Genomic DNA, 25,060 nt, shown 5'->3' on the forward strand with positions numbered 1-25,060 from the left:
CTGCGGACTGATGGGCTGGAGTCCTGCTTGAAACAGAGAAAGGTGCCGGCCCCGACCCGTCAGGCTCCGGGTAGGAAGGCTGCGGAACAGCGTCTGTCGAGTCGTCAGGTTGATAACGTGATACAAATCTTTTCGAAATTTCTTGATGTTACTAACAAACTAGGTAGTTTCTGAAAATAAGAGATCCTATTTTTAGCCCTTTGATGGGAAAACTCATGAAAAGGTAAATCTGTAATTAAAATGCTGTTGAAAGCTACGTGATTGTGTGATCCCTTAAATGCAACCATTATCTTTTGTAGGAGAAAACCGATATAGAAGGAACCTTATTTGTGTACAAAAGGTAAGGCTTTTTTTTATTATTATTTAGAGGGAGTGTTGTTTTCCTTCCTTAAGAAAACAAACCTCAGATGGCTACGTGTATAGCTTTCACACTGGATTTACTGCATCCAGTACACTGATAATTACTTATTTGTCCAACTGTTAATATCTGTGTACTCTTTTGAAAAGAATGAGCTCTGCACATAGATGAATAACTGTCAAAAGTACCTAAAAGTACTGCTGAAAAATTGTCAGACTTGACCACTGCATAAGTATCCCCACAAGAACGTGGTTAATTGAGCTTATTTTGTTACTCCAATAACATTTGTTAAATGCTGAGCCTTCCTTTGTCTCCTAAAACCCATAAAGTTGTTTATGAAAAAAATACAGATGACAAATTAAATAATTTGTCTTAATTTATTGTCGGGAAATGGCAGGGGTTTTTTTGTCAATGAACAAAGTTGCCTAAAAGCCGGAGGTCTGCTAGTGTATAGTATTGGGGGCTACTAGACTTCCTCATCAAAACCTGTAGAGAAATTTCTTATTGGATGGTGTGGGGGAAAGTGATGGTTGGGAAGAACTGGCACATAAAACCAATTAGAGGCAACTCAAAAATCTGACAATGAAATAACATTCTGTTGATAGTAAGAAATATAAATAATGCAGGCTTAATCTGTCCTGAAAGAGACTGTCATAGACTGGGTCATTACAATTTTTTATCCTGGCACTGTGAAGGGACAGTTCTCATCTACTTTGCTTTAGCTCCAAGCTTGGAAATACTTGGTCTAAGACAGCCAACCAAACTGAAAACAAAAAAAACTAAGCACAAAGATTCTGCGTGACTACCTGATTATTTCAGACAAGTTCTCTTAGGTGTATTAAAAGGATTGCCCATGTGTGCTACCTTGTCAAAGTACCCAGCTGCCCCTCCTGCCCCGTCATGATTGCCACCTGTGGCAATCACCCTTGAGAACTCTTACCCTGGTGCTCTCAAATCACGACCCCCCTCCTTAGAAGCTCTTACAGATTCTGCTGTTGACCATTTAGTAAAGGTGGCCACATTGTTACAGCTAATTATGTCTGATTTTTACCCTGTCATGCTGCTGTGTTGATCATATGACTACTTACAGGCACAGTGGAGTATTTTACATGACTTCCATGCAGCAAGAGAAAGCAGGACTAAAACTACCTTGAACTTCCAGTGTTTTCTTTTTCAACCTCGTGTCTAGGAAAATTCTAGATAATAAGAATTGTTTCACAAAGTAATAAAACTCTTGAGTAATTAATTTAATATCTTCTTCGAGGACACTGGGTTAAACATTTATTTTAAGAATCTCCCTTTAGGAAGAAATTATTGCTTATGATCTCCCTCTAAGTGTATTTCATGTTATTTCAGATAACAGCTTTTTTTTGTTGTTGTGCTTATTTACGGTAAGGTAAATGTTGCTCTGTAAGCGATTTGTTTTTTCTCCTCTAATAAAAGCTTCTAAAATGCTTCAAAACTATCTTATGTGAAGTGTTGAAAACACTTGAATTTTAATCCTGGACCTCCCTTATGTGGTTTTTTTTTTTTAGTATTTTTGAAACATACATTTGATTCAGCAGTTTAGCAGTGTAAAACTAATGCTAATCCTACTTTGAGGTAAGTGTAGTTTTAAATTTAAATTAGTTGACATGTCAAGAAATGGCGTAAAACAGCTATTAGTGCCTCAGGGCTGCTAAAGCTTCACCTAGTAAAGCAATGGAGGTTTGAAGAATGCTTTATACCTGTTTCAGAAAATTGTATACATTGATCAAGGAAATAATCTGTGGTTTTGTGTTAATTGATACAATAGGTCAGCTTCTCCTTATCATGGTTTTACGATAGTGAATCGACTGAACATGCACAACCTGGTTGAACCAGTAAATAAAGATTTGGAGTTTCAGCTCCATGAACCTTTTCTTCTCTACAGAAATGCTAGCTGTGAGTATAACTTTCTTTAACCCATAGAAGCTTCATGTTCTGTTTTATAATTAAGACCATTTGGATTACTGTGATGTATGTTTCAAGTATAATATAATGGGGGAGGTTTCAGTGAAATGTCTGGTGATGTTTTCTGTCTGCAGTGCCAGATTAGTTAAACAGCTGTTCTGTTAAGGTGTGCTATGTAAAGTATTACAATGACCACATGCTTTCAGTAATAAGAGGATATACTAACAAAATTTGATACTGCTATATTCTTTTAAATGAAGGATCCGATAGGCTTAATCTAAGCATGTATAATATTATACATTATTACAGTGTTATAGCATTAATAAATCTCTGAAAGAATAATGAAGATCAATAGAGATTTGAAAGTCTTTAACACCAAGAACAGTTCTAAAGGCTGCTTCTTTTGCAGGCAAAAACCTAAATATTAATCAGTAGCTGCTTGAAGTAGTTGAGAAAATTGCTCAGCTCCAGGTTGAAGCTTTCTTTCTCTGTGATAGGTTTTGGAGTCGGAAGATAGATGTCTGTACTAAATTTCCTGGAATCTGGACTCCAGCAAGTCTGGGTGTTAGGATAGCTATTACACAGATGAGCGACAATGTAGCAGTCAGCATCTTCTTGCTGTGTTTTGAATTCTGGTAGTGTTTTGGGTTATCATTCGAGTCCCAGCGTACTGTGTTCTGATTAAGTACACCCTAGAAGCCCTGTTACTCTAAAGAGCTCAAAGCATAAATTATGTAGCCCTTAAAGAGAGGAAGAGGGAGTATACGTGTATTTGAAATTCGCGTTGGATTAAGTAGATAAATACAAGGCACCCCACAGAACACAGGGTCCTCCTGATACAAAGGTATCATTTCATACCCTCTTTTCCAGGTGAGGGTTTTGAAATTAGTTTGCTGCTGTCTGGTGACAGGTTTCCCTTACTTGGTTGCTTGGAGCCCTCTGTGCTGTCTGGGTATGGTAGTTTCTCAGCACCGTGGCTTTTTCCTATCAGAATGTCCCTGTGAATTACAGCTGAGAACACTGATTTGGCTACATTTCAGTGTACCTAAAAGAACAATCAAATGTTAATCCCTTCCTGTCTGACCCTCAGAAAGCCTCTAGGGTCAGGGGGGAGTAGGATAGATTCCATTATGGTGACAAAGAGCAGCTTAAGGTAGGTGGTCTCCTTTGTTTAATAGTCTTAGCAGTCCTCCTTCTGTAAGTGTCATTGAGAGGAAAAAGACAAAACTTGTCAGTAAGTTGAGAAGCCTGAGAGACTAGGGAAGGAAAAATTGACTGGCAGAAAATTGGAAGGAAGGGAAAAACATACTGCATTGAGTTGGATGTTTAAGCAGGTTGCTTGGTCTGGAAGGAAGAGGAGCTGTAGATGATGGTAGTAGGGGAAGGATGGCTGACAGGGTGGCAGTAGAGGAAGGAGTTGCAGTTGTGAGATGGGTGACATGAAGGAAGCAGGAAGTTGATTCATTTTTGGTGGAACTGCTGATGGTATGAGGAAGCAGGAGCTGCTGTGGAGTTACCATGGTGTGTGCTAGTGGGAGCAACTAGAGGATCACTTAAAGGAAGCAGCTGGAGGAGGCAGGCTGTGCGTGAGTTCATTAGAAACTCATAAAGTTAATTATGTGCCTGTCTCATTGATAAAAGCTCTCAGTTTCCTATGAAACACCATTGTGTAAGATCTGTGGGAGGCTCATGGGAGTTAGGATAGAGATGACATAGAAAAGTATGAAGAAGAAATTCATACAAAGGTGAGCAAATAAAATATTATAGACTGGATATGGGAAATAATTGCATTCAGAAGTAATCAAGAGTATTTTTTTTTCCCCCTCTTATCTCTTTCCTATTGTAATTTCTAAAGACTTGGCATTGGAAGCTGTCTTTTATTTTGTCACTCTATCCTGTCCCTTGGAAGAGAGTGGTAGCATGTTGCATGTTTGGAAATAGTCTGCACTGATTGCAAATTGAAATTATCTCCTGAAATAGTTAGGAAAAAACCAAATTATGTGATTGAAATATTCAGTGTTAAAGCTGTTTGCTTTTATCTGCATCGTGCTCATGACACTTAAAAAGCCTTTCAGAGCCGACATAGGTTTGCAGGCACATTTCAGCATGAAAGGGCATCCACTTATGCTCAGATGCCTGCTGGCATGATAAACCTTTGCATTTTTGGGACTAGCTCAAATATGAGTTTTAAGCCACTGGTTAATGTAATGTGTATCTCTAAAGGCTTAATGTGATCTGTCTCTAATGGCTTCACATGAAGTTGTGAGATCCTTTAATGACTGAAAGAGGATGGACTAGGCTGTGCAAGGAGAAGCTACCTCATCCAGAGTGTTGGCAACAGCCCTGTTTCTTGTAGAGTATTTTTGTATCCTGCTTGAGGAAATCTTCTGTGGTGGTTAGAGGCTCTTAAGAGTAAGTTGCCCTGCTCAGGTTGCTGAGTGATTGAAGTGATGATTGTTTTCACAGTTTACAGATGAGGGGTGGTCCTGATGACCAGATAAAAACCTAAAGCCATGCTGCTGTTCAGCAAAGTCAAATACATTTTGTGCCTGTGTATTTAGGTTGTAACAGGTAAATCACGCTTTGTCATTGAACATTTCCCTAGGGCATGGTAGAAATGGAAGATAATGAAAGGAAAATTATGCCACCACATATTGGGGAAGGTTCCATATCAGCAGTCTTTATAACTGAATATGATACTGTTTTATGAACTTCATGTTTTCAGTTTGTTCTGTGATTCTGTCTTAATTAGATAAGGGCAATGTCTGTTATATATACACCAGATCAGACCTCTGGCGTTTCTGTCTTACATGGCATGAGAGCTGTTCTGAGTATTCGTGCTCCAGTCTATGCAGAGTGGCTAGCAAGTTGTAAGAGAAACTGTTCAAGCAGTATATAAACATTATTTTTGCTTGGCTGGAGCCTCTAAGAGTGATTTGTCTGTCATGCTAGATCATAATATTTTTGGTGGGTTTTACCAGTCTTTTATGGTTCAGTTTGCTCAAATACTTGGTTTTAATATACAATGTAATTTTAGTTTGCTGTGTATCAGACCTTACTTTTGTTAAGCTGTAGACATGAGATCCTTTACCCAACTGCACAAAGGCTTTTTCATACTCTGGGAACAAGGTGAGGTAATTGCCATTTTACTCTCGTGGGAAGGGAGGCCTGACTTATCTTTCATAGTTGTTGTTGGGGGTTTCCCCCTGTTTTTGCAGGATGAGGTATGAAGGAGTCTTTCAGGGATATTCTGGAAGGAGAATAGACCAAGTGATACAGAACCTTTCTTGTATCTACCCTTTGGTGTGTTCACTGAGTGAAATGAAAATTTGAGTCAAGTTGTTATTCAGGTTAGATACGAGACATGCAGAGGTGCTTCCTCTGCTCCCCAAAGATAATACCTTTTTAATGTTTTAGCTGTTAATAGGGAAATTCCAACTCCAGATTATTTTTTCTTCTCCAGATCATTTTGTCTACATAATACAGTTCAAGCCCCAGAAGAATACTTAAACCCAAAAGTTTGAGAAAGGCTGTCTACTTTAAAAGTTTTATATAATGCTGCCTGGAAACTTATGCCGTTTATTCACGAGGTATCAAATCCCAAAGCAAAAATGACCAGGAGGTGTGACTAAAAAGCTGTGAGACATTATACCAGATACAGTGGTAAAGAAAAGAGTATTCTACTTTTTGTTGTTAGAGAGAATTAAAGAAATAAGTATCTCCAAATGTGAACAAATCAAGAAATTACTGAAATTAAATTATTTGACTTAATGTACCGTATTTTTAATTTAGAATTCTTCTTGGAGAAGAATTCTAAATTAAAAATATGTAGAAATTTGTGTATTATTCTTAATTCATGTACTATTTTTATTATTGCTTAATCTGGAATATGTGTTACCAGGTGTATTTGGTCTAACATTCCCTCTGGACACATGTGCATTCTTCTGAGCGTTTAGAGTATTTGTTTGTGAAGCACCAATTCCCATTATTTGGGTTTTTTTAATGAACCTAAACTTATTTCCTCTTTTCCATATTTTTTGAGAAGTATCTTAAACTCTGTTTAAAAAAAAAAAAAGCATGTATTTCTGGCAGTAACAATAATAGTAGTCCAATCTGAACGTTCAGTATTTTCTTTCAGTCTGTAATGTGAGGTTTTGGAACCGACAGTTGATTTACCTAATAATAGAAGATTAGGAAAAGTTTTAAGCGATGGCCAACTTACTTCTTGCAGACTTTAAGAGGTATTCTTCTAAGTCTTTCTCATTTATAACTTTCCCGCTGTATTGATGGTGTTGGTCTTGATTAAAATGCTTCTTAATCCAAGCTAGTTCGCTTGGGAGGTCAGGCAGATTGACTTCCATGGTGCTGAAAAGGCAAATGCTGAGCATAAAACGTGGGTATTAAAACAAGTGGTTCTTGTTAGTGTGGGCTTTTTGTTTAGGTTTGTTTTTCTGTATATTTTTTCTTGCTTGCTTCTCACTCCTATCCAAGGGTCAGAGTTAGTAAAAAAATGACTTCCCTTATTTCAAATGGCTTTCAAAATTCTTTGAAAGAGATCCTGTCTGGTTTCAAAACAGGGCATCTTTACTGGTAAGGAAAGTCTCTCGTTATCATCTTTGTTCCTGGCTGGCAGTGCATTAAGTATAACGTATCTCTGCGATAGCCGAAGTTGAATGGCTCTCCAGCAAGCGCATTAACCCAGGGCTTTACTCTGAGATAAGAAAGGAGCCTGTTCTTGATGCCTTTATACCAGAAGTAGCACTGCAAGATGGGGGGAGGAACCACTGAAAGCTGTTAAGTTCTAAAAATATTTTGTTTCACCTGAGAGATGGCACTCTGGATGGAAGGGGTTTCCTGCTCTGGTTTGGTGCTGCAAAGTAGTAATCCCTCTCGTCGCATGATAGAGTTTGTCGGGTGGCAGTTTGTTAAAGTGTTCCTGAACTTGGAGGCTGTTTGCCACCTGCCAAGTTACTCCAGTGCAACTGCTTGTGGGATTGTACTGTGACATGGCCTTAGATTTTTCAAAACAAAAAGGAAGGAAGGGACTTAATTAATTCTAATGATTTGTAAATCCATGTGACAGGCTAATATTTAAATTGAGGAAAATATGCAGAGTGTATGAGGATGAAGAAGATATTAGGGCAGATTGGTTGAGGAGAGGTGGCATTTCATCTAACCTTGCTACTGAAGTAAATAAGAGCTTTAGGAGAATTGCTTTATGTGCTTTTGTCTTAAACTCTATTTGAAGTGTGAAGTGGTGCATGTACCGTATGCAGATGATGCATACCTGTGCTTTTCTTTTTTTTTTGTGGGAGTGAGCTAGGGTTAGGTTGATTTTCCGTGATAACCTTATAGGATGGGTTTAAAAACACAAGGCTTTTCTTTGCAGAGAGAGAGTTTGAAATTACTCTCCTCCACTTCCAGTTTAGTGCTTCGTTTGTGTAGCAACAGCTAAATTGGAACTGTAAAATGAAACCTCTCTTCTGCCAGCTTTTCCAGCGAGTTAAGGTAGCTTTTAAACAGATCACCTTTTTGAATAAGATGAAGCTAGATCTGCACAAATGGCCAAACTACCTAAGGTAAGAAAGAGATTGGTGGTGTCTGGAATCTCTGCAGCTGGCGGTGCTGATGAGTCCTGTGTGCACTTCTTGCATGGCATTCTTAGGCTACAGTTTCATGAACATTTGAACAGTTTGCCTTACTGTGCTGCCAGCAGCTTGTTTCTGCCCTCTCCCTCATGCTAAGTGGTTTATTTGTTAAGATGATATGCAAACTGGCCTGGATTAAAATGTATCCAGCTGACATAAGGGAGAGGAGTGAACTGAGGTAGAAGGAGTTACAGGCCAAGTTGTGGGGATTTTAAGGGTGGTGACATTGTCTTCTTTCTGCTTGTTTAAAATGATAACTGAAGTGAAACTACAGCTTTGGGCTGCAATGGCATTTTATGTTGCCAGAGTGAGGCCTCAGTCCTACTGTGGCACTTTGCTATCCCCGCTCTCAGTTCAGATCTGCTAACTGGGCAGCACTGGAACAGTAAGCTGACTACCCCGTGCAGCATGGGAGCACAATGTAGAAAAGCCTGGGACGTTCCTTTTGGTGTCATCCAGCTATTTTGCTTGAGCAGGAAGACTTGAATAATGCTTTGGTTTACTGAAAATCTCTGTTTTCCTCTAGCAAATTCAATCAAGCAAATTCAGTAGCAATTCAATCATTGATCCAGTCAAGTTTGCAGAGAACTTGAGTGTTATGTGTTTAGATAAATGTTGGCGAGTCAGTGTTTCTGATAACTACGTATGCCAGAGAAGAATGTAGATGAAGATAACTGAGTTCTTGAAATTTTTATGAAATCAGATTTGTCTGTGATACGGGTTACTCATGAAGTCATGTGTGTCAAAATCAAGTGAATCCAACTGAAAGATATTGCAGCTGATGTTTACAAATTGTTTCTACTTGAGTATTAAAGATGCTGCATTCAGTGTAGAAAACTTGGATGGAAAATGCTGAACTAGATGGAAAAATGAGTCGCTTAATTTAGTGGCTTGTGTTGGATAAAACTCTTAAAAGAACTGCAGTAGAATGATGCCATTAGACATATGAATGTTCAGCTGATGCTTGTGCTGGGTATAGTAAAAAGATCACAGATTTGAAAATAACTGGTAAGTACCAACTCTAAGAAAAGGATGTTCATAGTTAAAGTTGCATTAGTGTAAGAAATGTATCAAATAGAGCAATGCAGTTGGGAGTGCACACATACTTGTGGGGCAAGGGAACTGAACTGGTAATACCAGTGAGCCCTCTGTTGAAAAAAGGACAGTAAACGTTCCAGCCAGTGGGACCATATCTAAGTTAATGCCCATGTTTACTTGTTCCTAATCTGCTTTCCATCTTTGTAACACTGTTAATGTTTTGCAGTGACTTCCTATGATTGCTTGCCAGTAGTACTAAGTGGAAAAAAGCCTGATACTCTGGACACCAGACTGAGATTTGGCTCTACTTGTGGTCTTGTGTAGGCCTGTTTCTGGCAGAATTGAGTGTGACTTATCTGTCCCATTAAGATATCATATATAAGGTTCCTTATCTTCATTTCTTCAGCAACTATGCTTTTGAAGCAGCTTTCTTCTCTTGGCAGTTTGTCTGATAGTGAAGTCAGAGAAGAAAAAAAATACAATATGGCTACATGACTAAATTAGTAGCTCGAACTGGAAACATTTTCAGGTTTCTATGCAGTAGACAATGCAGTTGTATTAATAAATATTTCTTAAGAATTTGCTACCTGTATGAAATGCTTCTTTTTATTGGCTTATATCTTTTATAAGAAGACAATTCCTTAAATTGCCCTCTGCCATGCCTTGAAATAATTTTGGGTAGGCTTTGTTTGAGATGTTTTAGTATTTTAAGGCAGGAGAAAAAAAGGGATAGAGGGGAGTATTTATTTCACTTGGAAATAAAAATCTACATCTGGCTTGAAAGAGTTTATTGGTTGGTTTGTTTTTAAATCAATCCTTTGCTTTAAGTTATATTTTTATAATCAGCTAGTGACTTCATAAGAATGTTGGCAGCAACTGCAGTGTAAAGATATATAAAGGCTTAAAGGGCCTCTTCAGAAACAAAGATATTCTAATGATAACATGTGTAAGGTGGCCAGTTGCCTTTGTATTTGCACAGTATGCATTGCCAGACTGTATAGGTGAACTTAAATTTTGAATAACCTGCTTTGTGGGTTGGATTCAATACAGTTCTGAAGAGTTCTGCAGAGTAGTCGTGTTGGCACAGCTGTGGGGACAGTGAGGAGATGAGTTTGCCTGTGGGTAAAAATGGCTTCTGAAGTGGGATTGCTGATGAAGAAAGAGGGTACAAAGTGTCTCCCTCTGGAGCGTCTCTCAGCTCGGTGATCAGGCTCTAACTCTATTCTGAAAGCTAGAACGGGGCTTACTGTCTTGCTGAGCTGGAACCCTTTTGCCCTCGTTCCTTTGTCCTTGATGCCTGCAAAGAGTAGGGTTCAGTATGAATCTCGTTTTAAGCTGCTCCACGAGTGTGACGGTGTGGCTGGAGCTCTGATACGCCTTCCTTCCTCTGCAGCTATTTCTCATAGGAGCAGACTTTGGAGAGGGAACCTGCCAGAGAGCCTCTGACTGAACTGCCGTGCTGTAATTCGAACCTCACTGTTTTTGTTGAACTTCAAAAATTGACAGATTAAACATACAGTGAGAAGGCATCTGGTAGTTCATTTCCTGCCACTCTTATTTACAAGTAGTATCAATATTTTGTAGTTATTGCATTTCATCCAACTGAAGTTGTATTTGTGGTTGCCCATGTACTATTTCAGATTCCTTTATAAATAGCAGGCACACACAGATGATTTGAGTGGAAGTTGATGGTAATTCGTATATTGCAGATCTAATGGACTGGTGGGTTTTTTTGCTCTTTTTCTTATAATTTTTTTTTTAAAAAAAAACCCTATGTCTTACATTTGCTTTTTTTCTTATTTTCAAGTGTCAATTTACAGTATCTGGTTTTACGACAAGAATGACTGTCATCGAATAGCAAAACTCATGGCTAAGTAAGTACTGTGGTCTTATTATTCTGTAATTCTTTTATGCAATAGAAAAAAACCAACCTACTAAATTTTTTTGGTTTTTCTCTCACTCTTAAATAGAAAAATACAACATTCTTGTTGGTACCAGGTGTTTTTAGTAATTAAAATGTGGGGGGGGTTATGTCAGCTAAATGGTAAATAAATCACTTGAAGTATTAATTCACATTCTCCAAAGAAAGCAAATATGAACAGTGTTTATTATTTGATATTCTGTATAGGGATGCTCGCAGAAGACCCTCTGACGCAGAAAGCGTCATCAAAATTACGGCCGTGTTTTTGTGGTTGGTTTTGAGGTGTGTTTGGTGGTAGACTGTTTTTTTGGGAAGGGGATTGCATTTTCTTTCTTTTTTTGAAGCTTGGTTAGTGTGCCTGACTAAAATGAAAAGATTGGAGAATAGTGGAACAAGTAAGTGGAATCTTATAAAACGATGTTAGGAGAGTAAGCAGAACCATGAAATAGTAGGAGCTTATTGTTGCTTATTTCTGGGTTGTTTGATTTATTCTTAAAATTTTTAAACAATTTTTTCTTTTTTTCTTTTTCTCCTCCTTGGAGATAAAGGTGGTTTATAAAGCTGCTGTGTCACTTGCTCTTAGTGTGTAGTTCCAAGGGCTGCCAGAGATGATACGCAGCAGGAGAATTTCTGAAGTGATCTCAATTTAAAGAAACCTTTAAAGACTGTATTTGCTGTAACATGATTCTCTGTTAGTTTGATGCTGCGGTGCAGTTAGCGTGCCTGGGCTGTAGCTGGTTGCGCTGTCACAGCTGAGGAGGGCTTCACACCCAGCACACACATGGGAGCGAGCAGCAGAGGCCAAAGGCGGCTGGAATTGCTGCGTTGGCAACGTGGCAAAAAGTCTGTACGACGTGTTGTGACTGGAGTGTATTCTTGCACCTTTGTGTTCAGTTAGGTGAGTTGACTTGCAGATTAAGACAAGGCTCTTTGTTAATAGGAAAGGATAAGAATTAACTTAAGCAAATCTTTAGTGCCCTTAAAGGAGGAAGGAGCTTGAATCATACGAAAGGGTGGTGACACTAGCAAAAATGCAGATGTACCCCACAGGACATCTTCTCATCCTTTGTTCTCTGCTTTGCTTTTCTTCATTATCACAGTATTTTCCTGACTTTTTTTTTCTATTGCATGCCTTAATCAGTATGTTGTGTCTTTCAAGTCAGGACAACTTGAAGATTCTTTTCTTTCATCCTGATAAGCATATACAGTTTCCATTTCCCACTTCTTTTTTTTTTTTTTGCTTCCTAGTCCTGCTGGACCTTTTGCTCTTATTTGGCTTGTCCAAACACAAGGATTAATTATAAAGGTTAATGGAAAACAATTTTGTGAAACTCAGTCCCGGAAATTGTTACCAAAACAAATAACAAAATGTCTATTGCCTTTTGTGTTTACAGAGCATCAGAAGGGCAGGGTTTTCTTTTTTTAATGCACCTTTAAATTTAAAATCATTACTAACTTTTGAAGTGGGAGAGAGAAGTGAACTCTTCAAACCCTGCTGTGTTCTGATTCTGTCATGCACAGCTACACTGCAGATTTAAGTGTCATAATAGCAAAATGTGAGTTCATTTGGTATTAAATTTGTCTCGTCACTACCACACCAGTCATGAGATTTTGATGCTGCAGGGATCTTTACAAGTTTAGTCAGGTAACAGACTGGTATAGCCATGGCACAGCAGTCTGTAAAGCACATCCGCCCTTTTTGCTGGATTCTGTGATATTCTGGAAATAACTGTAACCTAGAGGCTCATTTAGGTTATTCCCAGACTGATTTTAAGTGCTTTGTTGTCATCTCCTCTGTAAACTACTGTAGCTTGCCTTGTCTTGGGTCCCTAAGGCCTGTGTTGTCGCTTATATTAGCACACACAGGCTGAACTGCCAGTTGCTTCACCCCTGGTCATGGTGCAGGTCTCAGCAGCCTAGAAAGTTTCTGGGATTGCAAATTGTTTTGGAAGGTCAAAAAGCTGAAATGTATTTTTAAAATGTTTGAATTCTTTGTGGTTGCTGTTGGAATGATTGCGGACTAAAAGTATCTTTGAAACTGAAATTAGAATTTAATGCATTGAGCAGGTTTGGGGAAACATGTATTGAGCTTTGTCACTTCAAACTTATGCAGGTGAATCTAGAGGAATCTAATGTGTACTTAAAAAGACTTATTGGTTGCATATTGGCAGAATACAGATGGTTAAATTTTACAGAGCTAGCATCACTTGAGTATGATTTTTGATTTTTGTGGCCATTAACTTAGACAAAAAAGGTTTAAGTGATCTTCGCTGGCCTAAGAATCTAGAATCCCAGATTGCAAAGGACCTCAAGAATCATCCAGTCCAGCCCTTTAAGGTAAAGAAATACAGTTTAAATGAGATGGCCCAGCACCCTGTCAAGCTGAGCCTTAAAACTGTCTAAAGTTGAGGAAGCCACTCCACTTCTCTTGGAAAATTATTCCAATGTGTAATTGCTTTCATAGTGAAAAATTTTCCTCTGGAGTCCAGTAAGTCTCCTCAGGAGCAACTTGTGTCTGTTACCCCATGTCTTTTCCATGTGACTCCTTGTGCTGCTAGTAACAAGTCTTCCATTATCTGAGTGCTTTTATCAATGTTTTGCTTCATTATTAGATTGTGGAATGTCCAAATAGTACTTTATTTTTCCTTTGAAGTTGTGTATTGGTTTGGGGGGAGGGGGTAACCAAACTATTGGCAGAAGCCATTTGTATGTTGAGAAAGGTATTTAGTGCAAGTACATTTACTTGTATTTGTTGAAAAAGCACAGTGGAATGAAATTGTGCTTGGTTTGATACTACAGGCCTTAGAGGTGCTGAGTATCTAAAGATTCACATTAGGAAAAATGAAGTGGAGGCATTCTAGTTACACATCGCTGGGGGATGGCGAAGCTGCGTTTCTGAGGCTGTTACAAACTCTGAGAAGCGGATTGATACTGTTGTGCTGAAATCGGTTCCACAAACATCAAGCTTTCTCCCTCCACAGATGGGTAGAAGACAGTCAGAAGAAAAGTAAAAATGATGATACTTCTGTGTGCTTCTCAGTATGAAGGAGGCTGAAACTGCAGGAATTATTTCAGCCTGGTATGAAAGGTGTATTTAAGAAAACTGTATATGCTTTAGTTTAAATAAATAAATGAATCTTTAGAAAAGGAAAGCTGCATTTCAGGGCATGGTAACAGGCTGCATCAGGCTTAGTTCAGGATATTTTGAAATAAATATTTACAAGGTCTTTCAAGAGCATTAATTTTGCTCCACTTTTTTTTTATCTTGGGTGGAAATTTGTATTTGAACCTTTTTTGTTTAGGTGGGGTGGTGGTGGGTTTTTTTATCACTGATAGGGAAGAGTACTGCCTTTACAGTACCTCTGAGCTTCAAAAACATAACCATAAAAGGTTTCAAGGAGATTTGCATTCTCTTTCCTGCTGTTCGACTTGACCTTATTGTGCCAGACTGAGTTAACAAGATTGCAGGCCATCCATTTATATTTTGGTGGCTTATCCTTCAAAAGAAAAGTAAATTGGTGTTTGTAGCCTTTCTAATCACAGACTTCAATTCTCACGTTCTCTCTCCCTCTCCTTGCCTGCCCTCCCTGCCCCCTTTCTGTGAGGTTGTGCCAGGTATATTTTCAGTGCTATAACTGCAGATATTCTTAAGCAAACTGTCACAGCAGCCCCTGTGCCTCTTTCACTATCTGATAGAATGGAAAGAAACAGCAGGCCTTGCTTAAAGAAGATTTAATCCTGGATTGCATACAGAGCATGCTCAGTGTACAGCTTTGCATCAGTTGACTTGTTTCCCACAGCGAAAGTATTTGATTTACAGAACTTCCCTCCACCTACCCCCTGGGAAAAAAAAAAAAGAATTATAAAAATTTTCTGAAATGAAAAGAATTTATGCAAGTCCTAACTTTAGAAGGAGTTAATTTGGGTCAAGTTTAAGTCGAGATGATTGTCTGAGGGATGAACTTTCTAGAAGAAGGACAGAAACTAGCTGGGTTTTTTTCAAATCTTTGTGAAACTCTTGCATTCTGATACGGAAATCTATAGAGGTTTTTTTTTATATATTTCTAGTTAGTTTGTAAGCTTGTTTTACTCTGTTTTAACAGTCAGACCCAAACTGGCTTCTGAGATACTCTCCCAGTTGTAGCTTGTTGCCCGTATCTCAGTTTTGGGGTTATACTGTTTCACATTTACCCCATAACCACCATCTGAATGTAATCTGCACAAGAAAGAAGAAAAGCTATTAAATTATCTTCTCATGTAGATAATAGTCTGTTATTCTTTAAAAAAAAAAGTAAAAATTAAAGTAAGAAATACTTCCTAATGGAAAATAGAAAAATTACAAAATGACATTTCTGTAGTACATTTCTGCAGTACATTTCTGCAGATGTAGTTGGCGATGATGTTTTTCTATGAGACCAATTAGTATTATTTTAATGGGAAGATATTTTATTGAAATCTTCTGGAGCAACTGGTTAAGAGCAGAAGGAGGGTCTCAAGACTAAAGCCTTTGCTTCAGGCAGCACATGTATGACTTCAGCTCTCCAGCATTTTAACCTTAACTGAATTGTTTATTTTTTCAGTTACAATTATGCTGATGTGTAAAATTTCAGCAAAATATTCAGGTTCTTTTACCTTGCCCTTTCTCATCCATAGTTTTGGAGTTGAGTTTAGACAAGTCCAGGACTGTGTGACCATGTGGGGTGCGAGAACAAAATGTTCCCTTAGGGTGTCACCATAGAAACATTTGTACAGTAGTGAGCTGCTTCATCCAAACGAGCACATGCTGCAGTTCTTAGAGATTGTCGGGCAGAGCGTGGACTGGCCTCCCTCTTCTCAGTTATGTTTTCAGGTGAACGCTTGCTTATAGAGAAACCTGTACTGATAATGAGAAGCTGTTTAAATAAGCAGCTGCTATGATTAAAAATTTTCCAAGTATTTTTGAAAGCAACGTTGAACTGTTAAAAGCCAAATCTAACCCTTCTTCAAAGAAAAACATCTAAACTCCAGTTTAGAGGCTTGGTTGGCTAGAAAACTGGGAAGAAGCTTCCGGGACTGGAACTCAGCAATGGCAACGCAGAGGTATAGAAATACCTAACTACAGTCTCTAAATAATCGAGAGTTTGTCCTGAGCCCTCGCTGACCCAAAGAAACTGGAGGCTGGAATGACTGACATTCTCTGTGATTGTTCGATGGCACCTCTGGGCTTCCCCCGCCAGCCATCGGCTCCATGGCATGAGAGTTCTCAAGGGACATGCCAGCTCCAGAGCTCTGCCCTGTTTACAGTGCTTGTTTTTTCTTAACATATTTGATTAATGCGGGCTTAAAAAAGAAGGGATTACAGGCTGGTGTGTGTTTATTTCAAGAGGATAAGCTTTAGCGTGTTGCACAGCCACGTATCTCTGGTGAACTGCGTTTGGATTAGAAGTATATGCTGCCTTTACTTTTGTTAATGAAACGTACCGGGTACACGTCATCTTCTTTTAAACTGAAGTTTTCTGATACTTAAGGCAGGTAGGGGTGGAGTAGAAGTGGTGAATGAACTGTAGGTACCAAAGGCCAGAGGAAAAGGTGTGTTGTACACTTGCAGATAATTGGAATGACTACAACTAGAGTCTTTCTAGAGCCTAAAGTAGGGGAGCGAGGACTAACTTGCTCTAAGCCTCCGTGCGGACTGGACTGACTCCAGAGACACTGGGGGGGAGCCAAGTTCTCTTTTTCCCCACTGTCTGTGTTTTGCTGTATAATGGTAGGCGTCGTCCTCAATTGGAATGGTTTTGTAATTGATTTTGTTGAATGACATGGCTTGATTTGGCTAAATATGGAAAAGATACATGTTGGGAAGCAAAGAGTAAAAAACTTATTTTACTGTCTATGGTATAACACATGTGCTTTTTGTGTAGCATGTGCTTGAATGTCCACATTTTATTGTAATTGTGTCTAAACAGGACACTTACAGAAGTAGCATTTGCAGCAGGAAAACTTTGTGACAGACAGCCCAGTACTGTCTGGATTGGAGGTGAATCATACAGACCATTTGACAGTTTGACTTGTCTAAACATTGTAGCAAATGAAAATTTGTGTAACTTTGGTCAACTTGGGCAGCTTTGGTCAACTGTGTGTTAGGGTTTTATTCAGGCAGGACAAAATGTGTCAATATGCTGGGAGTACACTTTTCTTTACTGCTTTTTGCAACATGTTTAACTCCAGATAAAATTTTAAAATCTCGTTTCTCCTTTCCTGTTACAGAGTGGTAGAACAAGAATCTCAGAGATCACAGCAAGTTTCCCAGGACAGAAAAAGTCCCAGCAGAACCAATGGCTGCAATGAAAACAGGCACATTGACATCCTGGAAATGCTGAGTAAAGCCAAGGATGAATATGAACGAGTAAGGAAATGTCTTTTTTTTCCTTTTTAAATTTTTTTTTCCCATAACCTTAGGTGCAAATACTACTTCTGAGTAAGGGGCTTAGGACATCACGTGGAGTCCACTGAAGTAGCATATCCTCTGATTCCTGAGAGAGAAATGATAGAGAATAATTCTTTTATATTAAAATATCCTGCACAATACACTCTAAAGCAAAATTGCAAAGAGGTGCACCTCTTAATGGGCCTGTGTATTCTTATGCTTGAATTGCTACCTTCTTGGGGGGAAAAAATACAGTTTTGTATTAAAAACATACCTGAGAGATTCAGACACAACAAAATATGTTTCTAAAATAGGTGCATGCGCTGCTTAATCTCAGTACTCAGCTGCTGTCTTGTAAGGTCATTGTCAAAGGAAATGTGAGCAAACAGGTATATGTGTGGCACTGTAGAAGAAGGTACCACTGAACCTGTCTGGTTTTGTGTTGTTGAAGCTCCATTATTGTAAATATTCCTTATAGTGGCTGACACTTTGGGGTCTGGTTTGGTTTTTTGTGGGTTTTTTGGTTTGTTTGTTTTTGTTTTGGCATATTTTTTTTTCTTTGTACTGAAAGTCACTGGAGGAGCTCTGCTATGATTCATGCCATAACCAAGAGCATTCATTGAGCTGCTTAAGGCAGCTTTAACATGGTGAATAGTATAACAAACACCCAGAAACTTTGAACTATCCCATGTCTGTGATACAAGCACAGATGTAAAATGTAATAATACAAGAATGTGTAATAGTAAAGCAATGTGTGAGTGTAACATTGCAGAGCTGGGCTGTGGGTTTTGTTGCTGTTCTGGTGGGAGAAGAGGTAGCACACAAGTAGAGTTCTTGATTCTTTTCAAAAGTTGCTGGTGCAATAGGTCATGGCAGAGCTCCTGTGAGTACTGAGAATCTGAGTCTTTGAAGGATTCTGGATCGTTACAGTACAGTGTGAGATGAGGAGAAAAGAATCAATGTGTGAATTAACTCTTGTATGAGCCAACTTAACTCATCACTTTCTGACATAAGTTGAGGGCAGGTGAATGTGACAAACCGTACTATATGTTTGACCCAAGTTAGATACTAGTTTCAGGAAATCAATAATGTGGGTTTTGAATCCTTTAAATCCAGACAGAAAAAAATAAATTGCTTCTGATTCTCTGAGCATCAGTGGTGTTTGGGAAGAAGGTGTCTTTGTATGAACGCCAGCATTGTGGAAGTAGCAGCTTTTGTGAGGGCAAAACCTGAATGACTCGTCTTTCAGTGTTCTACCAGTTGAGACAAATCCAAAGAAATTGAAAGCTTTGGGGGAATGAAAAAAAAACCAAACAAAAAAACCTCAACCCCCCTACATACACCACAAGAACTGGCTGTTTTCTGGTAGTGCCCTCTTGGGATGTAAGGAACCCTTTTTCCCTCTTTGTCTTTGCAGAATGGTATCTTAGCACATTTCCAACAGATGGCTCTTAAAAATTAGATGGAAAGGGGATATTCCAGCTTCCCCTCTCAAGAATTTTTCAGATCTCTTTGATGTGAGAGTAGTGAAAAGCTTTTGCTAGAAACAAAGTTCCTAAGCATTGTGAATGAAGCTCTGTAGACAAGAAAAGACTGACAGACAGGCAGTGGTTTGCAGATTCTGTGGCAGGCAGCTGATGTCTGTGGTGCCTGGAAATACGCAGGGCATGGAGTAGAGAGCTACTATAGAATTGAGATTTTGATGTCTTGATTTTGGTTTGTTGTTTGTTTTTCTTGATGCTTTTAGAACACTAGTGAAACTAGAATAATTATTTCATTTCCTTGTTGTGTCTGTATGTGAGCTGAATCTGTTGGCCATAATCCCATAGCCTGCCATGACTGTAGTTGTGTAGAAGTTGCCAGATAAATGTAATTGAGCAATGCTGGTCATGTGTCAAGCAAACTTCTTTGGAGAATGTTCTGTTGACCACCTCAGCTTTAGCAACAAACCTTTGGTGTGTTCATTTTGGAACTTCTTGTAGCTGAGGTATGTCAGTGCTAACATGGAATTAAGTAACAACTTGTTTTGAAGATGGCTTCTTGAGAAACTTTTCCTGTCTTAATTTTTTTTTTTAATATTATTTCATGGCACTTGGTAATTACGCATGAATTTGTATTTAGGAGCAGAAAGTACTTATCTGCCTGGTACATTCCAGATGGATCATACAGTAATCCTTGTGTGCAGCCCACATGAGATTGGCAGAGTGTCAGCATGAGAAGGGGGCAGAGAGAGTGAAAAAGAGATTTATGAAGGTCTGAGTGATTTAATCTAGGATTTCGAATCAGCTTAATCCTTCAAGTACTTGCTACATCAAGTCCATATGTGAAAATGAATGAATTCTGAGATTTATTTTTTTTAATGAAATGAATGGATGCTTTTGTAGTGTGATGTTTTGTGTTTCAGTTTGAGCATGGAAACATACTGCAGCTTATCCTCTAGTGAAAAGAAAACTGTACTTAGTCTGATGTTTTTTTAAACATAAGGCATCCAGCATGATTTCAGGCACAACGAGTTTCTGACCTTCAAGTTAGTGGCTAGAAGTCAGAAAGATGGGAGAAATTACTTCTCACTTCTGTCCATAAATCACAATATATGGACTTGATTTTATATTTATTACTTTCAGATAGAAACTGGAGAAAAAAGAAAAAGAATAATAAAGCTCAGATTGTTTTTTACCTTGGTGCTAAAAAGTTTAACCTGTATTTTGCTGCTTTGGGTGACCAGAGCAAATTATCGCAAGTTGTGCCAGTGCACAGCTGTATCATTCGTAGGCCTCAGGTTTACCTTCTGAAAGCTAGATTGTTCTCCAGTTTGGCTTTTTTCACTGGTGATTTAAACTGTAATACAATTTCTATTTCTGTTTATGTATATGTTTATTAAAGACGAAAGTCGACTCGTTCTGCAAGCATAACTGTCTGGCATACTGCACCTCTCGTCCATTTTCTGCCCTGTTCACAGGAAACCAAATTAACACCTTCTGAAAATACATGTACATGGTTAATTAAATTTAATGAAAGTAAGTCAGTGACAAGCATTCTTGCCAGTGACTGAGAATTACTTCTGACAGGTTGTTTTTCTTCTAAATTGTTCCTAGCTTGGGTTCTTGGTTTAATGAAGTATAGTAAATTTCTTCATTAGCAGCTAACACAGATAAAGAATGTGAAAAACTGCTTTTTTAAAAAAAATATATATATTTTCTTAGTGAAAAATTATGAAGCAAGTTGGATTTTGGTGGGCTTTGTGGTTTAATTAAAGAGTAAAAGCTGTATGAATACATACCAGGTGGTGGATGTCTTGGTATAATGTTTATCTTCAAAAACTTGTGCATACCACAGTGTCTTAAAAAAAAACAGTACTCTCTACGTTCTCTGTATTTCACCCAAAATACCATGTAAACAGGATTGTAGTAGTTCATAAAGGTAGACTTACGTGTTTGCTTATTTATTTATTTTAGAGTCAGATCAGTGACTTAAGTATTATATCAAGTTCGGGAATGCAACAAAATGCAAATCCTCCAAAGCCAGAAAGCACAGAGCCTTCAGAACAAAAAACTTCATTACAAGTGCAAGAGCAGGTATGTTTCATTTAAACCTAAATAATGTGTTTTTCTTTTTTCATTTAGTACTTCTAATTTGGTACCAAAATATATTAATATATTTATTTTTAGAATGCTTGCTTAACGTGCTATTGCTTTGAATAAACTAATGGATTTGAAGACTTGTAGGATCCTAAGTTCTGTCTTTTGACTTGACATTTAAAAATACAAGACTGTGTCCACACTCTGGTGAATATCCAAATGTGTTTAAAAGGACTAACCTGGATTGTGGAAGAAGTCAGCCCATGGTCATGTGCAGGATGACTGGCAGAGCCAGGAAGCAAGAAAAAGGTTATCTCTGCCACATCACTGAGCTGGATATAGCATCAGTTAGTGTATGGTGTGCTGTGGTCTGTCACACGTGAGCACAACTTCTACTTTCTCCTGTTTGAGATGTTTACTTAAGGCTTATTTGTGCTGCCTTCATGCTAACTTAAATCACCAGTGAATTACTAGACTAGAAACGGAAAGCGCTTCAGTCATGGCAGTCTTAGGTAAATGCATTTTTGGTTGTGCCAGTCTTCTCCCACGCTTCTGCAGCTTGCATTGAACCTCTGCTTGTATGACTGGTAGTGACAGCGCCCTGCTTGTCTGATTTCTTCATTCTTGGATTGTGGAAAAAGCATATGTGGTTTTGAATTGGTTTGAGCTAAACAGGACCAGTTCTGTTCTGCAGGAAGGGAAATACTGTATAAAAATTTTCGATGTTGGAAAAGGGGTATTGCTCAGATTGTGGTAGTACTAACGCTGAGACCTATTTCAGGGAAGTGTTAGATACAAGATGTTTAATCAGTGTGTATCCAGATATCTACAAATTCTAAAGCTTGGTGTTAGTCCTGTAATTCAAGTTTAAATCACAGTGAAGATGCTAGTGAAAATAACCTCTGCTTCATGTAAATGTCTTAGAACTACGGGAAAACTTACTACAAAATACTTAGTCTACTCACTGGAGTGTCTGGAATAGGTAGCAACAGTTCAGTATTTAACTCCATTTGCTAGTAAGCATTTGTGCACAAGGAAGCTGTAGCTTCATGCAAGACTTCTCAGAGATAAATTTAGGAAAAAAATAATTCTGCAGTAACCAAGTTCCCTGTAACACCTGAGTAACTTGGGCCTGCTTACAGTGCCACCCAGTGGGCACAGAAATGTCAGCAGTGCAGAAAATGCCCCCGGGGGTAAGCTGGAAGGCCTGCCTCCCGTCCTGGCCATAGTTAGTCGTGTTTCTGATGCGATAATCGACTGTGTCTGAAAAATGAAATGCCCTGTGAAAATGTGTGCAATCTTGCACTTAATACCTGTAAACAAAATACTCGCTTTGCTGTAGTATAGTAATAATTTCCAGTGCAGGCGGGGAGTAAGGTGCGGGCAGCAGCAGCCCCTCTCCGGGCATGGGGCAGTAACAGTTCCTGAAATAAAATGAGGGGTGCGGAGTTGGCTGGGGACATCGGCCCTCACAGCCCCCGCCAGCCCTCAGCAGCACTTCTGCCTTTGCAGCACCAGTGTTGGGTGGCCGAGCGCTGCTCGCCGCAGGCCTGGTCTCGAGACCTGGCAGCAGGGTTGCCTGAGGCTTTCCTTTAAGAGAAGATTTTTTCTTTTGGGTCCCTCCCTGTAGACTGTTCACAGCCAGCTGAAGTGCCTCATTTGACAGTATGTGCAGAACAGAATCAAATTAGTAAAGGAAAAGTTGGAAAGGTAAGATTGAACAAATTGCACTGAAGTAATTAAAAGGGAACAGCTGACTTACCGAACAGGTGAAATGGAATATTTTAATTCTGTTGAGCTATTCAAAATAATAGCTGCAGAGATACTAGAAAAATTTGAGTAATATAAGTGATAACTTTAAATCTAGTTAACTGTTAATATCTACTTAATATATCACAAAAAAGTTTGTTCTTAGTCATGTTTTTAATAATGTGGACAACTGGAAGACTGCTGGAAAAAACATTGCATTTCAACTGTAAAAATACATATATTTTTTTATCTAATTGAAACAGGTGATCACTGAAATTAAAAAAAAAAGTGTACATACGACAAATATGGCAAGATTCTTAAAACCTCTCCAAAATGTCATACTTGTATGTTGACTAATTTCATTTCATGCTAAAGATACTGCAGATTTGGAAATAAAAATAAATGTCTTCTCTGTGATATTCTGAAGTTCAAGTTTTTTATCTTGGCAGTTCAAAATGAAAATCATTGAATGATTGAAATATGATGAAATGCTTTTGTGTCAGCAATTGGCAAAACTGAACCAGAACACTGAAATTAAACTTGATAGTGGCAGCTCTGACTGCTAATTAATGTTTCAATATATCTGAAATTATTTCTGGAGATGAGCAGCACTCAGTTTCTCTCATGTCAGGTGATTGTCTAGCCTTTTTGCAGCCCTTGCTCATAAGGGTCTTCTTAACACACCGAGTTGATGATACATTCAAAATATACCTCAGCCAGAGATGATACAAGCAAAAAGTGTGTCAAGCAAAAAGTGTGTTCTGCAATTCAGGCTGAAAATTGACTTCATGTTTGAGACTGCACCTGCATAGGAGGCTGGTCTGACTTGGATCAGAGCACGGTATATTACTTGAATGTTGTAACGTATTAATAGAGGAAGCCTAGTCAATTTGTTATACTGAAGTGAAAAGCTGTTTGAAACGAGATGGAATAGTGATTTTTCTCTTAAACTAATCTTTACAGTTGAAGGACAAGTCTCCAGGACAGTAATATGAGTGCAGAAAAGTAAGAACAACACTCTAGGAAGAGTTCTGAACATAATTAGTAAGGTTTATAAACTACAGAATGTCTTGGCTGTGAAATGAAAGTGTGCCTGACTGTAAGCTAGTTACAAATGAGTAACAACAATGGCAGCAGAGATTAGTAACCTGAACAGAAGTCAGTATGATTTCAAGCTCAAGGGTTTTTTTGTTAGACTACTTGCATGCTACCTGTACTGCTGTATTTTTCCTGCTGTTAGCTGTGCTAGTAAAATTAGAGCTAGCATAGCAATGTCATGGTACAGTAGTTGTCATTGTAAAATAGCATCTTTGTTTAGACATACCATCAGAATACGCTGGAATTGTGCTGCAGGCCATTCAGTCTTCTGAACAGAATGTTGTATTTTAGTCCAGCTGTTTTACATAACTTCTGCTTCTGTGCAACCTTAAAAAAAAAAAGGAGGGGGGAAATTTTGAGATTAAGAGTGTTAGTAGCTGTTTCTGTTCTCTTTAGTGAAACACATTTTTAAATATTTTCAGGAAAATATTAAGAAGACTATATCCTTAAAATAAGATTTTTCTAACAATGTCAGTGGTGTAGGGTAGATTTGGGGGTTTTGAGAGAGGCTAAAGGACACACTTCTCAAGGAGAGAGATACATACCTATGTTTAGGTTTGTACAGATTCTTTTATCTATTACAGCATCTATTGGACTAGGGGAAAGGAAAGGGTGAGAACTGTCTAGGCACGTATTACTGGTTCAGTTGTGTACCTTCACGTTTCTCTGTTCCTTTCTCATCTTTTAGGCCATTTAATTATTTCCAGCTCTATAAATTCTATGAGGATTTTCTTAAACATGTATGCTTTCCCTCTGCCTCCTGAAGTGCCTTGTGTCATTAGGGTTGATCGACGATGGCAGATGCCATCTTAACAACAGAATCTGTAGCCCTCTTTTACCACTAGTGCACAGTCAGTCCATAGAAGGCTGTAGAGAAAAAGCTTACATAGGTAGGATGCTCTGTGTAAATGAAATTGGTTTCAAAATTCCTGTAAATAGGGTGCACTTAAAATACAGTTTGGATATCAAATGCATTTGACATATTTGTCCTTTATAGTTTCTGGAAACTGTAATGGACCCTGTGAAATGCACAGCGGTATGTATATTTCTAAACTGAAAACTTCCTTTTCCCTCCTCTCTAGCCAATTCAGTCAAGGCAGAAGCATCTGACTTTGGAGGAACTTTTTGGAACGTCTGTGCCAAAGGAACAGCCTGCAGCTCCGTATCCCAATCCAGAGAGAATGGAAAAGTTGCAGACTGACACCTCTACCAGAGAGCAGCACAGTTTGCTTTTGCCTTTTTCCTTTGACCAGTCAACAGTAATACAGCAGCCACTAGGGAAATCTGAGAGTCCAAGCATTAAAACCAGCGCCAATCCTTTGAATCAGCAGG

The 25,060-nt window shown here is 38.6% G+C and overlaps 1 protein-coding gene across 1 annotated transcript in view; it reads left to right on the forward strand.

Annotated features, from left to right (window-relative positions):
- Positions 1–299: 299 nt before the first annotated feature.
- The window catches only part of DCP1A (decapping mRNA 1A), a gene marked incomplete at its 5' end in the record, with an annotated part of 30,677 nt that continues 5,916 nt past the window's right edge, over positions 300–25,060 (forward strand). Inside the window, 6 exons of the mRNA XM_009879395.1 lie at positions 300–340; positions 2,154–2,281; positions 10,784–10,850; positions 17,144–17,282; positions 20,759–20,878; positions 24,811–25,060. The exon at positions 24,811–25,060 is cut by the window's right edge and continues 536 nt beyond it. Coding sequence (XP_009877697.1) covers positions 300–340; positions 2,154–2,281; positions 10,784–10,850; positions 17,144–17,282; positions 20,759–20,878; positions 24,811–25,060 — 745 coding nt within the window. The remainder of the gene's footprint in view (positions 341–2,153; positions 2,282–10,783; positions 10,851–17,143; positions 17,283–20,758; positions 20,879–24,810) is intronic.

The sequence above is a fragment of the Apaloderma vittatum genome, unplaced genomic scaffold, assembly GCF_000703405.1.
Source record: "Apaloderma vittatum isolate BGI_N311 unplaced genomic scaffold, ASM70340v1 scaffold17382, whole genome shotgun sequence".
In the NCBI taxonomy this organism is placed as follows: Eukaryota; Metazoa; Chordata; class Aves; order Trogoniformes; family Trogonidae; genus Apaloderma; species Apaloderma vittatum.